Source organism: Vigna umbellata, chromosome 6, assembly GCF_029865625.1.
Source record: "Vigna umbellata cultivar VRB3 chromosome 6, Vumbellata_1.0, whole genome shotgun sequence".
NCBI classification, from domain to species: domain Eukaryota; kingdom Viridiplantae; phylum Streptophyta; class Magnoliopsida; order Fabales; family Fabaceae; genus Vigna; species Vigna umbellata.
In genome coordinates this window covers 13,955,747-13,969,566 of record NC_142170.1, presented here as the reverse complement: position 1 = coordinate 13,969,566, position 13,820 = coordinate 13,955,747, and the positions used below count along the sequence as shown (strand labels likewise).

Here is a 13,820-nt window from a genome sequence, read left to right as displayed (position 1 = left end):
TAAGCTTTAAATACTCATTTTTTTTACTACATTATTGGTTTCAAGTATCAATATTTGTGAAGGTTAATATATGTCAGAATCCTGATTCATGTGTTTAATGAAATTGCACTTCTTTGTTATTTTGTTTCCATTCATGAACCTAAAAATTAAAACTTTTTTATGGAATTTATTCTCTGTTACTTATGACCTATAAAGGTTTTTACTTTTACATCAATAACTCATTATAAGAAATAAAGAAGTTTAAGGGCCAAAGAAGAATTATAGTGCAATTTTTTTCTAAATTTAGTAAATAAGTAAGTTATGTTTAGAACAACATCTTCATAAAAAAACGTTATTTTAAAACATGCCTTTTTTTTAATGTTAAAATCTTATCTTGGCCGTACGTACCAGTTTAAATGTATTTTATTTAGAAGTCATTGTTTAAAAACCTAACTTTAGATTATTATATTTTAAATTTTGGATGAAGGCGTGTTTATAAATAGAACTTTAGTGATTTTTTTAGTGTATATTGAATCGTGTTTATAAATACAATTTTAAGCTTCTTTTGAAATTAAGATTCGTATTTGTAAGTATGATTTTAATACAAATTAAAAAATATTAAGTCTGACTTCAACATGTTATGCTAAATGCTTTTGAACGATGTGAATTGTTTAAATTATTAATAGTGAATATCTTGTTTGTTTATTTATTAATATATTGTTTAATCTCATAATTCAGCTTATTTTGTAAATAGTTTTATTTAAGAATAATTTAGTTTTTAAAAATTAAGTTAACATAAGTTGGTTCAGTTTTTTTAATAATTCAATCTTTTACACAATTCAGTATGATTTAGTTTAATTCAAATATATTTCTTTTAATGTCTTTAAAAAATATAAAAAATTATTGACAATATTGAATAGTAAATTAAATAGCAGTTATAAGTTAAGTAGAGGAATTGTAGGTGGATACAAAGTGTTGAAGGTATCTACCATTCATCCCACTTCACACTTTCAATTCTATCCAAAACCCTTCACTCAAATGTCATTTTCACCTTCTTATCTTTTTCATCTACTCTTGTTTTTTTTCTCCCATTTATAATAAAGTTTCACTTCAATATTTTGGCTTTATATTCCATTTAAACCACTTCTTTTATTTTTATATATGACATTTTTAAATATCAACATCATAACGTACATCTTATTATGAGAAAAAAAATTACTAATTCACATAAGAGATCCTTAAAATAAGTTCTTGAAATAAAAAATAACATTCCAGGTAAAACACTAGATAATAATAAGAATACAAATTGTTTTTCTGACTTTAAATCTCTTGTATCATGACTGATTAAACGGCATACTAATTGTGTGTGCATAAAACTTATATAAAGATTACAGTCTTTTTAATTGGGAATTTGAGATTAAAAAGCTGCATATTATCATATAAATATGCAGAAAAAAATATTCTTAAAATAGATCGTGACACCTAATAGCTTATTGAAAATTATATTTTTTTCAAACCATGTTTATACATTGATGGTAATTTCTTCCACAAGTAAAAACGCAAAACAGAGTTTGAACTATGACTGGAGAAAGATCCGTTTTCATTTTGGTGGGCCCCACTATGGGCCTTCACTGAGCATATGCGTGCCCGGCCCAAGAATATAGGACGGCTCTCATCTCGGCTCAATAACCAGCTGCTTACGGTCTTCAATTTAGAATTTTATTTTATAATGTAGGGCCCACGATTTGTTGACATGGCCACTTTTCATTGGTTCAAATGCTCATCCAAACAAATCATTAAATATTTCTTTATTACGATTTATTAACCTTCTGGATCAATATTTATACATTTAAATTTATAGTTTACCACACAATCTTACAACACAAATATATATATATATATATATATATATATATATATATAGACACACACACAGGATAAGTGTCTTATTATCACTTACAATATTAATTTGTAAATTAAAAGGATAATTTTTTTATTAGAAATAGTATCAAAATTTATTAGAGAAATTAAACTTAGTTATATATTTTACAATTCAACTATTATTATTTTATATACTATCTTATTTAAGTTTATTTTTCATATTTTATAAAAAAAAAATTCATTCATCTTTTACTAAATTTATAATGAGACAATGACGTTTTAAAAAAGAAAAAAATATTAGTTTGTTATTTATTTTAAGAAAACTATTTTGATCTTATGTTATTTTAATATTTTTCATCACACGTGATTTTTTATCTGAAGTTTAAAACTTCCATAAGATATATAAAAACTATAAAGTTGGTGATAAAACATGAGAAAAGTTAAAAAATAAAATTTACAAAATAAAAATTACTAATTAATAAAATTTCGATTACATATTCCAATAAAATTAGTCACTTTAGTTTTTAATCAATATTTTTAAAACAATAATTGTCATTTGTCAAAGTATAATATTTTAAAATCACTTAGTAATCTCTAGTGAAAAAAAAACAGAAAGGAGTGGTATTATGACATGATGTGGGTACCAAGCCATTTGATCCAACCACCATCCATCCTTAGCATTATTATTATATCTTATACAATTTCAATATGCATATTTTTTATTATTATTATTACTATTATTATTATTATTATTATTATTATTATTATTATTATTATTTCAATGTTTTCATTAACAAATGAAAATGGAAGGCTTAACAGTGCGGTTAACGAAACACACTTATTTAAATTTTTTCAATTTGTGTATTTAATAAATTATAAATTTTAGTTTTAAGTTACACAACAAGTATTTATTTATATTTTATCTTTATTATTATATTGCTTTGTTAGTTGATGTTTGACGTATTCTTACATTTTTTTTATTAATTTCTCAACTTGAAAGTGAACATCGTGCACTAAAATTGCTCTATGATAGGTATCATATTCAGCCTAAAAAACATTTTGTTAAGTTATAATTATCAAATTAAGCAGTTTGCAGCCATATGAATTCGCTGCTATTATGTTGTCGGATTATAATGTCGGAAATTTCAGATTAACAATGTCGGAAATTTCATTTGAAGTAAAATAAACTATTTGAAGATTGTAAAGTCTTAATTTTAATTAAGTATATGTCTAATGGAGTAGTTTTTATGTTTAGATTATTTTTACTTAATCATAACATTTATTTTATCTTCCATCTTTTTCCATTTATTATTTTTTTTTTTATCTTTTTCTTCATATAATTAGGAACATTAATTTGTCATTCTCTCCTTTTTCAATTGTTTCAAAAAAGTTATTGCATAAGGATGGAAAGTTTAGAGAAAAAGTGAGATAAGCATGGAGCAATGATTTGAAGGAAAGAGTTTTATGCAAAGTGCAGGTTCTATATGGTTGAGCCAAATTCAAATTGATTAAAGCACTGAATAAAGATGGGATGATGAACCCCACACCTATTACTATTACAATTTCTAGCCTTCACTACAAACCTTGAATGATACAATGCACACTTTTATTATATTATATCATAATAAACTTTTCAAACGCAGAAGAATGGTCATTTAATAGAAATGTCTCCTCAATTAGTTTATTTTCATTTGATAAAATATTATAATTTTAATACTTGTGTTGTAGGCTGACTTGACACCCTTATTATATAAAGAAAATGTTTCTTTTATATAACTTCTCTTTTTAATAATAAAGAGACTTAGATCTAATTTAATTTTCATTTATTTGACATAAATTAAAAAAATTAAAATTATTACAAAAAAATGAATTTGTGTACTTTAGAAGAAAAAAATAAAATTATATATAAAGACATAAAAAATAAAATTTACTGAGGATATAAAAATAAAATTATACATAAAAAAAAATTATATATAAAAGTATATTTTTGTAATAATTAACTTTTACAAACAAAGACGGGAGGAAATATGAAAAAGAAAGAATATATAAAGACAAAGAAGAGACAGATGCAGCAACTTTCAGTGAGGTCTGAATAATGTGAACTGAGGTGTCCCATTGCCAGCTATATCCTAGATATCCTTCCTTCTCTGCAACATCATTCACCATGTCTTCTATGAAAAACAATACTTTTTCAGTACTTTTTAACCACCATTTCTTTCTACATATATTTATCACTCATTCATCTTTACATAACTCATATATTTCTTTCATCATTATTAAAAATCATCATAATATTCGTTTTGTCAAACAATTCTTTAATTGAAAAATGAAAAAACACACAGTATCTTAGAATTTTTATGATACTCACTATTCTCATATACATAGTAAAAGAGAACTTATCTAAATTTATTGTATAGTTTCTTCTTGTCAAATGTTCTCCCTTCTCTTACTTCTCTTTAATGTTTTCTTGATGATATAGAAATTGTCAAGGATGTTTTTCCCTGTCAAAGTCACAGCTTCATTTTCTTTCCTCATACCGTTATTTTTCTCTTTTTCACTTTTCTTTTACAAACTTAACAGTAGTAAAACTTTTTTCTTCTGTTATGATATTTAACCAACTTTAATAAAATACCAAAATGTCCTTTATTGAAGTGAGAAGAGAGGGATTAAGTTTAATAACTTTAAAATAATCCCTATGACTTTAATACCTTATATTCTAATAATTATCATATTAGAATCTCTACATCAAAGTTATACTTTAAATTAGATGAACCAATTCTTAAATTAATATAATTTAACATTCTCCCACTTGGTTCATGTGATGAGTTGAAGATCTAAAACTAAACTTTAAGTGCGCACTATTCATTAGAATTATCAAGTCATCATCCTTATATGAATTGAAATGATAGGATCATAACGAGCAAAAGTCATAAACGATAAGATTCTTTTCATGTATATCATAATCAAACAAACTCAACATAACTCTTATATTGTGCAGGATTCCTTTAAATTACATGAACTAATTCTTAAATTAATATAATTTAACAGATTTAGCATAAGATTGAACATTAATTATACAAGAGTTAAAGACATTATCTTAAGGTAGAGAAATGAAAGAAAGATGTCGGCCAAAGAAGAGATTATAACAGGAATGGTGACTTGTCGTGGTCGTAAAAAAGGTTCTATTGCTCTCTTTTATGGCAGTGAGTGAGTGTTTTTGAATCCATGCATGCACATAGAAGGACTTTGTCACATTCAATGGCCTTAGCTCAACAACCAAATACAATGAAAGACCCTACAATGAAGGAAGATGATGATGTTGACTCCCACGTGCACACCACACCAGGCCCACACAATCATCCCTGTCGTTTTCCCTTCCTTCCTCCTTCAACTTCAATGACTCTTCATTACACTTACCATCCACCTAACTTTTACTGCATATACACAACTACATTCCAACAGTGCTACAATCATTTTAGCAAACTCCCAAATTTATAAAACTTTAGTCCCTCATTCATTGTACCATAGAAAATGTGTCTGTTCTCTTAGTTTCAACAATAATTTTTCACTTCAATATTAACATTAATTACAATCTAAATCTGTAAAAGTTAATCAAAGTTCTAATAATACAACTTTTTAACAAGGGAATACAATTTTCTTAATTATATTGAAAAGATTAATCCTATAATGTTCCCTCCACTCAAAAATATTCTATCCACGGTTTTAGTAAGTAACATTTTTTCTTTCCATTCATGGACCTATTCCCACGTTGAAAGTGATAACATAGATTTTGTTGACAAAATTTTAATACACGTGTAATTTTTTTTATTGAATTTAGAATATATCATTACAATAACAAATAAATAATTAATCAGAGAGTGTCAAAATGTTGAAAAAATTTGTATAAAAATATTTTTTTCATAAAAAAATCTAATCTGTGTTAATTAAAAATTACAACTCTGATTTATTGGTTGAAGTACATATCCACTATTTTATTTATTTTTATAATAAAGAGAACTTTAAAACTGATTTAGAGGAGTCCAACCACAGTTAGAATTCTGTCAATAAGTACGTTTAGTTTATAAGGATGTAATTCTTCTGAAATAAGCTTATTTGATAAAGGGAACATAATACCGTGATAACTTTCATGTATATATTATTACATTTTAAAATTTATTTATATTATCAAAACATAACATTTTATTATTATTATTATTAAAAGAAGTTGTAGAGTGGTTGTTAAAAAAAATGTCAAAATGATAATTTTGTTAAATTCATATCAGATTTCAGTTAACTAGATAAATTATTTGGATTCATGGTGGATAATGTTTAGGGTGCAGAAGCTTTGATGGGGTGCAGGAAGAAACAGCCAATTTTTGTTAGATTCCTTGGATTTGGTCGGTTGAAGTTTTTTTGTTAACTCCTAACCCTATTAATGCCAATATCTGCAGTGAGATAGTATATGGAACTTTTAAACCAAGCTGCCCAATTGTCCGTACTTTAAAATTATTGACATGAGTGTGTCACGGGAGAAAACAATATCGTGTCTCACACCATTTAAAGCCCTAGCCTTGTTTATGAACGTAACAGAGTAGACTTTGAATAAATTACCATAGTCTGTCTTTCTGGTTTTGTGTCCATGTCTATTAAGAAACGAAAATGTTATTAAAACTAAACCTTATGAAAAAAAAATTGTTCATTTTTTTTTATTGTTACTTATATTGTTACTTGTTCATTGTCAACTAGACACTTTCAACTTATATACTTAGATCATAGTTTTTTATTTCTAAATAATAAACTCTACCATTAAAACACAATTAATATCTATTATTGTCTAATAACTACTGCGTATAAAATTTTTAAACAAATAAACAATTCATTTAATTTTATTGTATTTAAATTTATCCTAACAAAACTCTCTCCTAAACATGAAGGTTTCTTCTAGCTTTCATTCTTCTCCCATATCCCGACTTTTCAAGTGCATTATCTCAACCGAACTTGCTCCTTACACTAACAATAGGGTTCTTCCTTCGTGATAGACTTGTTTTTCACCTTAGCTGACTTTTTTCTAACCTTGGCCAACTTATTAATCATGACCGACTTCTTCTTGACCATGATGAAGATCAACTTCTCAGTAACTGAGTTCCTTTCTACATCTACATCTTCATGTTTCTCATTCGTCAAGATACCTTTAGCCTTGGCATAACCCTAACCCTAATCAATGCTCTAACCATCACTCTAACCCTAACCCTCACCATCACACTCGCCCTAACCCCAACCCTACATCCAACTAGACATCTAATATTTCAAGATGGACTTGCACTTTCCACTTCAGGTATGCAAGGATCTGACAAGTGTAGCATATGATCAATCTCATGATGGACTTGCCGGATCATGTGAGTGGGATCAACACTCAACGGTAATCCACATTTCGATGCTGCTAAGCATGAATCCAATCTTTTGGAACCTCTGTTAAATACTAATGTATGAGAAACTTTTGTAGGGTTGCAACAGTGTAATCCATGCTTGTTTTCCAATGCTATAACCATTCAAAATGAATTTTTGGTCGGCAAAGCATTAATGTAATAGTGTCACACCTTGCAGCATAAATGTACGAGTTTTCCTATTTATCGCCTTGAAGATCAAACCTTGATTTTTATCTTGTATTAAGCTTGTAATTCCCTGAAAGTCATGCAAGAAACAGATAAATAAAGGAAGAAACAAGTAAACAAACAACAGTACAACTGTAAAGAAAAAGAATTTGAATTAGTACGGATTGTCTATAACTCAAAACTTCAAGCCTTACTATCTGTGGCCAAAAATGTATTGCGAAAATTCATTATCAGGCAATGTTACAGAGATAACCTATAACTTGATTGCATTGATAGTTAGCTGCAGCCATTTAATAGAAGAAGAGAATATGAGATTGATAATTTTTATAGCAGTTTCTTATAGCCCTGAGCTCATGGATGTAACTCAGTTAATCCAGCAGAGCAGCATAGATCCAGAGTCCAGTCATCCATTGAATTGTAAATTTTACAGTCATTTTCTTTAAAAAATAGTAATTACAAATGGCATCTATAGTAATTACAAATGGAATCTATAGGCTTATTAGTTAGCCTTTTGCAAAATCTAGACCATAAGAATTAATGATTTAGATATTTCAAAAAAAAAATCACAAAAAGCTCTTCAGCCTCCAAGATGTAAACTCCCAAATAGTCCCAAATGTAGCAGAGAAAATAAAATAGTGCCCAACCTTGAAATGGAAGTTTTAATTGATCATAGATTACTGAAGCTCCAGAAGGCAAACACACTCAATATGAGGTGTGTGTGGGAACATGTCAACTGGCTGTAGGCTTATTAGTTTGTAACATCCGTTTATATTCTGTTCGGCCTACACAAAACCTTCAACAGCTCAAATAATTGAATCTCAAAGCACAAGAACATAAAATAAAATGACACATACCACGCCGTGACAAAGAAAATCAAGATCACGTGCACATGTGGCAGGATTACATGACACATACACTATGCGAGGTGCCTTAAGATTAAGCAGGAATTTAATCAACTTCATGTGCATTCCTGGACGATTGGGATCTGCATTTTCTTTACACATGTGAGAAGTGCAATGCATTGGTATAAACAAAAACACAGTGAATCTTGTCAATTATAATTTCCAGTCTGTCAGAAGAAAATTTCCTGCCTGTATATTGAAGTCTTGATCAGGCATTTAAAAATACCAGTATAAATTAGCACATCTCCCTCCATACAAAATGTCAATGGAAGCAAGTTCCCCTCAATTGTACACAAATCAGTACAATGATTTAATGAAATGAAATTAAAGTAATGAGAAAAACACGGTGAATAACTGGCAAATCAAATAAGTAGAAGGATATCTCCATATGTACTTCTGGTTAAGACTATATTCAAGTAAATAGCTCTCAGCAGAACAAGCAAAAGAAAGAGTAGGAATAAAGAAACTTAGAAAGAGCATTGAAACCTGAAATGACGATATCAGGTTTAGGAAAATTCTTCCCAAAATTCTCATCAATTTTATTTAGATCTCCCTGGATAAATGTTGCATTCTGTATGCCATTTATCTTGGCATTAAGACAAGCATCTGCGATGGCTTGAGGAACTACTTCATAGCCATAAACATGACTTACCCTGATATAGATTGGAAGACAAAATTAATCTGATTGTTTCACATTTTATCCTAAAATACTAAACACCAGATCAAGACAAAAGGTTACCTTCTTGCAAGCGTCAGACCTATGGTGCCTGTTCCACAAAACAGGTCAAGGACAATTTCAGAGCCATCACCCTTGACACCAGCACAATCTTCTATAAGCTTATATAAAACCTCTGCCTAGAAAGGAAAACAATAAAGATTATTTTCTTGCCAGATAACCATGGCTAAATTTAAGAAATAAAATATGGAACCAGATAAAGAGAATGCCAATTTTTGGGATTACTGCAAACCTGATAAGTGTTTGTTTGAAAGAAAGAGTTTGCTGATATTTGGAATGTAAGCCCTCTTAATGTCTCTCTGATGCTAGATTTCCCATACAAAGTGTATTCTTCCTCTCCAACCGATGTGTTGCCAACAGAAGTATTTACATTATTAACGACACTTACCTAGAATTCATGTAAAGAAGTTTTAATGGTATTAAAAAGCAATAAATACATACAATTTGGAATCAAGTTAGCAAGTTCATCTCCATGTGACAATTTCCCAAAAAGTTCTATATGACTGTTGGCTTTAAAATATTGACTAAAAATTGCATTGCAAACTGCTAGAGATGTAATTTAAAAACCAGCCATATGCCTTCACCAAAACAGCTTAACCTTTTGGGATATTTGGTTCATGACACTGTAACAAAACCTCTACAACCGATGACCAAGTGGTCTAGAGTTCAATCCTCTGTCATCACTGTTCTTCTAATAAAAATTGAATTTCTGGACAATGTTGGTGAGTGCATCAGGTCTGTGTAATATCCATACTTCAAGTTCAACAGACTCTTGAATGAAAGAGATGTTAGAAAATTAAGCTTGTCAAAAAAAAAATCCAGAAGTTTGCCCATACAACTTAAATGTTAATGAATATATTTCATACTTCCGGAGAAAAACATTGAGAGACTTGAGATTAAAACAGAGAAAAATACTTTTAGAGGACGTCAAGAACCCCTCTCAGTTCTATATTTATATATTAGAAGATTGATATAATAGAATGACTGACTAAACATCAAAAGCACTGTCCTAGCCACTTGGACAGAGAACTAGGTGGAGAGGTTATCTAACACTCAACCTCCTACCTTAGACTTAATGATTACATGGATTTTCTAATTATTTCAACAGAGTGAGGTACCCCATTGATGCAATACATATGTGTTTGAGGAAGGGTACAAATCAGTAAAAAGGAGTACAGCCTATGAGCCTTCTAGATACAGCAAAAACAGCTTTATAGTTGTAAACAACTATTTTAACAATTAAGTTAAAGAGATTTCTTCCGCATCCCCCTTTTGTTGCTTCTTTCAAAGCAAGTTTAAGTGTCACCCTCTCCCCAATATAGTAGTATAATTGCAGATCCTACTTCCTAAATATGCCACTAAAAATTAATCTAGCAAGTAGGGATATATCAAATTAACAATAATTGGTAAGGACCACTAACTTCCCTAAAAGCTTAAGTTGTTAGGTTGAACCACTAGATAGCTTTATGTAATTTACACAACCCCTCATGTTATGCATGCTAGAAGCGTGGAGAATGCACAAATCCCACTTTACCTTGTTTATAAACTCCATTATAAAAAAATGCAAGCAGTAGCACAGATCAAACTCTAGACCTTTTGATCAAAGAGGCTTACCATGTCAACACCAACTATTGCAAAAGGCTTAAGTTGATAGGTGGAAGTACTATCTTCAACAGAAACAAAAATCATTTCGATTACATATTCCAAGAGTTTGGACAGTTAAGGAAGAACCACATTCATAACAAAAGAAAAGAAAAAATAATAATAATAATAATATATATATATATATATATATATATATATATATATATATATAGACTACGAACCACTTCAGGAAATGCAGAAACTTTATCAACAAGGAACTTCAACAGGTCTGGTTTGTAGGAAGAGCTCACAAAGTTGACCATAACTTCAGGCTGACCAGTTGTGACATCCCTGGAACAAAAATCATATAATAATAATGATAAAAAAAGGTATCCCTCAAATTCAAAGATATAAGAATGTATTGAAGGTACAAGGACAAGTGTAATTTATGTGAAAAAATAACTATGAACACTCTTTAACTCTTAAGTATACGCCTGACTATGCAGAACATCAAATTTTGCTACCAAGTTGTTCAGTTTGCTCCAAAAAGAAATAAATTGCTATTCCATCCCTTCAAATTGCTATTTCCAACAAATCCATTCATACATTCCCATGGACTAGTTTTTAGAAAAATTGTTATAGTTTGTAACCAGGTCTAATGCAGTGTTTGACCTGTCACACTACAGTATAGTCACAACTACAGTATCCATGTGTACCTAAAACAATTAAGTGAGGGATCACAAGATGAAACTTATATACCTTCCCGATCTCAGCATCAAATGCTTAAGAAATCCCTTGTGTGAATGAACATCATATGGAGAAAAACCAAGTTGTGGATCTCTCCAACATTCTTGGATGGCTGCAAGTACCTGTTCAGACAACAATTATATCTAGTAAAACCACTGCACTGGATAAAGCAGCAAAAGTAAAGACAAGAAAGGAAGCACAGGGCAGTGAAACAAGACAATGGAAGTCATTGTAATGTCAGTGCTCCTCGGTATCAATTTTCAAGGAAGTTCCTTTCAGTTAGGTGCACATCTCGTCAAAGAGTTCAGGATAGTCAAAAGCTTCAAATAGCTGAAAACTAAAAGGCACACCCTCCAACACACAGATACACATCTAACTTTCTCAGGGGGTATAATCACCATAATGATAAAGAATAGTTTTGTCTTAGTGGCTCTGGGTTTTGTAAGCAAACCAAATTTCTATTTCTACTCTAAATGGGATTCCCTGAACTCTGATTTTTTTACCTCGCTTGCTTATGAGATTTTAACGCTTAAAGACGGCAAATCTAGATAAAAGAACAGCATTAGATTGGCTCCTTAGGCAACCTATCCTGTTCGAAATATATTAAAAAAACATAACTGCATACACACTATACAAGCATGCAATTGTAAACAAAGCATAACACTGCATACCTTATTAGCAGGATGAGATTGCAATAAGCACTTGTCAACATTTAGAATTTTATCAAAAAAACCCGGAGCATGCAATCCCAGCGCAAAATTCTCATTTTCATTATCAGCATCAACAGCTCGTCGCTCATGCAGTGATTCTCTAGGCAACCATCTTTGGGGACCAAAGGAGAATTCCATCTGCACACGCAAGCATGTAAAACACACTACACAAATCATTTACTCACCAGGGGTCGATATCTGGTTAAAAAAGAACTAGCACAAATAGCAGCACCAACCTTATTCCTATAATGAAACTGGATATCACAAGGTACAATTGGCTTCATAACGCCGTACAACTGAACCAGTTCGCCCGAAAACCTTCCCACGTGAATCAACAAGTCACGGACCTGCTCTTCCTTGGCTCTGACCTGAGCCTCGTAGGACAAGTTCTGCGTCTTGCAGCCTCCACAATACGGAGCGTAAACACAAGGAGCATCCACAATGTCGCGTGGAGGAGTTATGGTCTTCACCTTAGTTACCTGTGTTTTGTTAATTAAATCGGAAAAGGAATAGAAATCAAAGAGAAGAGAAGAGGTAGCTACCTCGGCGTAATTTCCCTTTTTGCGAGTGACGCGGCCAATGAAGTGTTCTCCGGGAAGTGCGCGGTCGCATAGGACAACGAAGCCTGTTTCTGTGACCTTGCAGAGGCCCTTGCCTTTGAAGGCGAGGGACTCGCACATGAGTTCAAGGGTTTGGCCACGCTTCGGGAAGTACGAATTAGGTTTGGGAATGGGTGGTTTGGGGTCGACCTCCTCGGCGAGAGAACAAGACAGAGTACACAGAGAAGAAGAGTAGCCACAAGGTCGAAACCTTCGAATATGCAGTGGCAGAGCGTTGGTTAAGTTTGAAATGCTCGCCATTTCGCCGCTGGTTCCACCCTTAACGCTGCACCGACCAAACACTGCGCGACGGAATGTTGAGTTTCGCGGCGGACACGTTATAACTATATCATCAACGAGGTTGGAGTTGGAGGGATAGACCAGCACCTGTTTCTCAACAATGTCCTTTTCACCCCCATAAAAAAAATCACCTTTTTGTAAAAAAAAGTAAACTCCTTAATTTTTTTATATATTTGTTTTAATTTTAAAATAATCAAAAGCCAAAAAATAATAATAATAAAGTTTCCAACTGGTTCTGGTAAAATTTGATGTTTTTTTTTTTGTAATTTTAAACCAACATAAACTAGTTTCTTCTTCAATTAAAATCTCTAAAAATCAACTATAACTTTTACATTAGAATCATTTTAAGCTGCACTTTGATCTTCATATCATGGCCATTCATCTCATCAAGGGGTAATCTACTCATATTTTTTTACCAATTTTATCTCGTCCTTTAACACTTACAAGTTACAAATATTAACTAAAATGTTAATTCAACTGAAGTAAAAATTTAATCTTAAAATTGATATTATTATTTTATGTGTTGAAAGTATTAATCCACAAATACTTCTCATCTTTTGGCAAATAGAAACTATATACAAAGAAAGCCTTAGCTAGCCTATTTCAAATTTGAGTGTAATTTATGTTTATGTTCATTTATATTCATTTTACACATATTATAAAAGTAAATTGATCATAAAAAAATTAATTTTTATATTTTTTTTCAAGAAAAAAATAGTAAAAAGTAAAAAATGAATAATGTGAAATGAAAGTAAAAAATTTATATCTAT

General features: G+C 30.6%; 1 protein-coding gene across 3 annotated transcripts; it reads right to left on the bottom strand.

The window, feature by feature from the left end:
* Window positions 1-6,711: 6,711 nt before the first annotated feature.
* On the bottom strand, window positions 6,712-13,144 carry LOC124820341 (RNA methyltransferase family protein). 3 transcript variants are annotated; one of them, XM_047292011.2, is made up of 11 exons: window positions 12,694-13,143; window positions 12,388-12,630; window positions 12,113-12,289; window positions 11,454-11,563; window positions 10,937-11,045; window positions 9,343-9,498; window positions 9,114-9,229; window positions 8,861-9,027; window positions 8,327-8,457; window positions 8,117-8,254; window positions 6,712-7,542 (listed from the first exon to the last, which is right to left on the bottom strand). In XM_047292011.2, exons 1-10 carry the CDS (start codon window positions 13,009-13,011, stop codon window positions 8,147-8,149), a joined length of 1,635 nt encoding a protein of 544 aa, XP_047147967.1. In that variant the 5' UTR covers window positions 13,012-13,143; the 3' UTR covers window positions 6,712-7,542; window positions 8,117-8,146. The 3 variants fall into 3 exon arrangements, with proteins under 3 accessions (XP_047147967.1, XP_087949274.1, XP_047147966.1); XM_088093148.1 differs by lacking the exon at window positions 6,712-7,542 and having other exon boundaries at window positions 7,762-8,254; window positions 12,388-12,621; window positions 12,694-13,144; XM_047292010.2 differs by lacking the exon at window positions 6,712-7,542 and having other exon boundaries at window positions 7,762-8,254; window positions 12,694-13,140.
* Window positions 13,145-13,820: the final 676 nt, after the last annotated feature.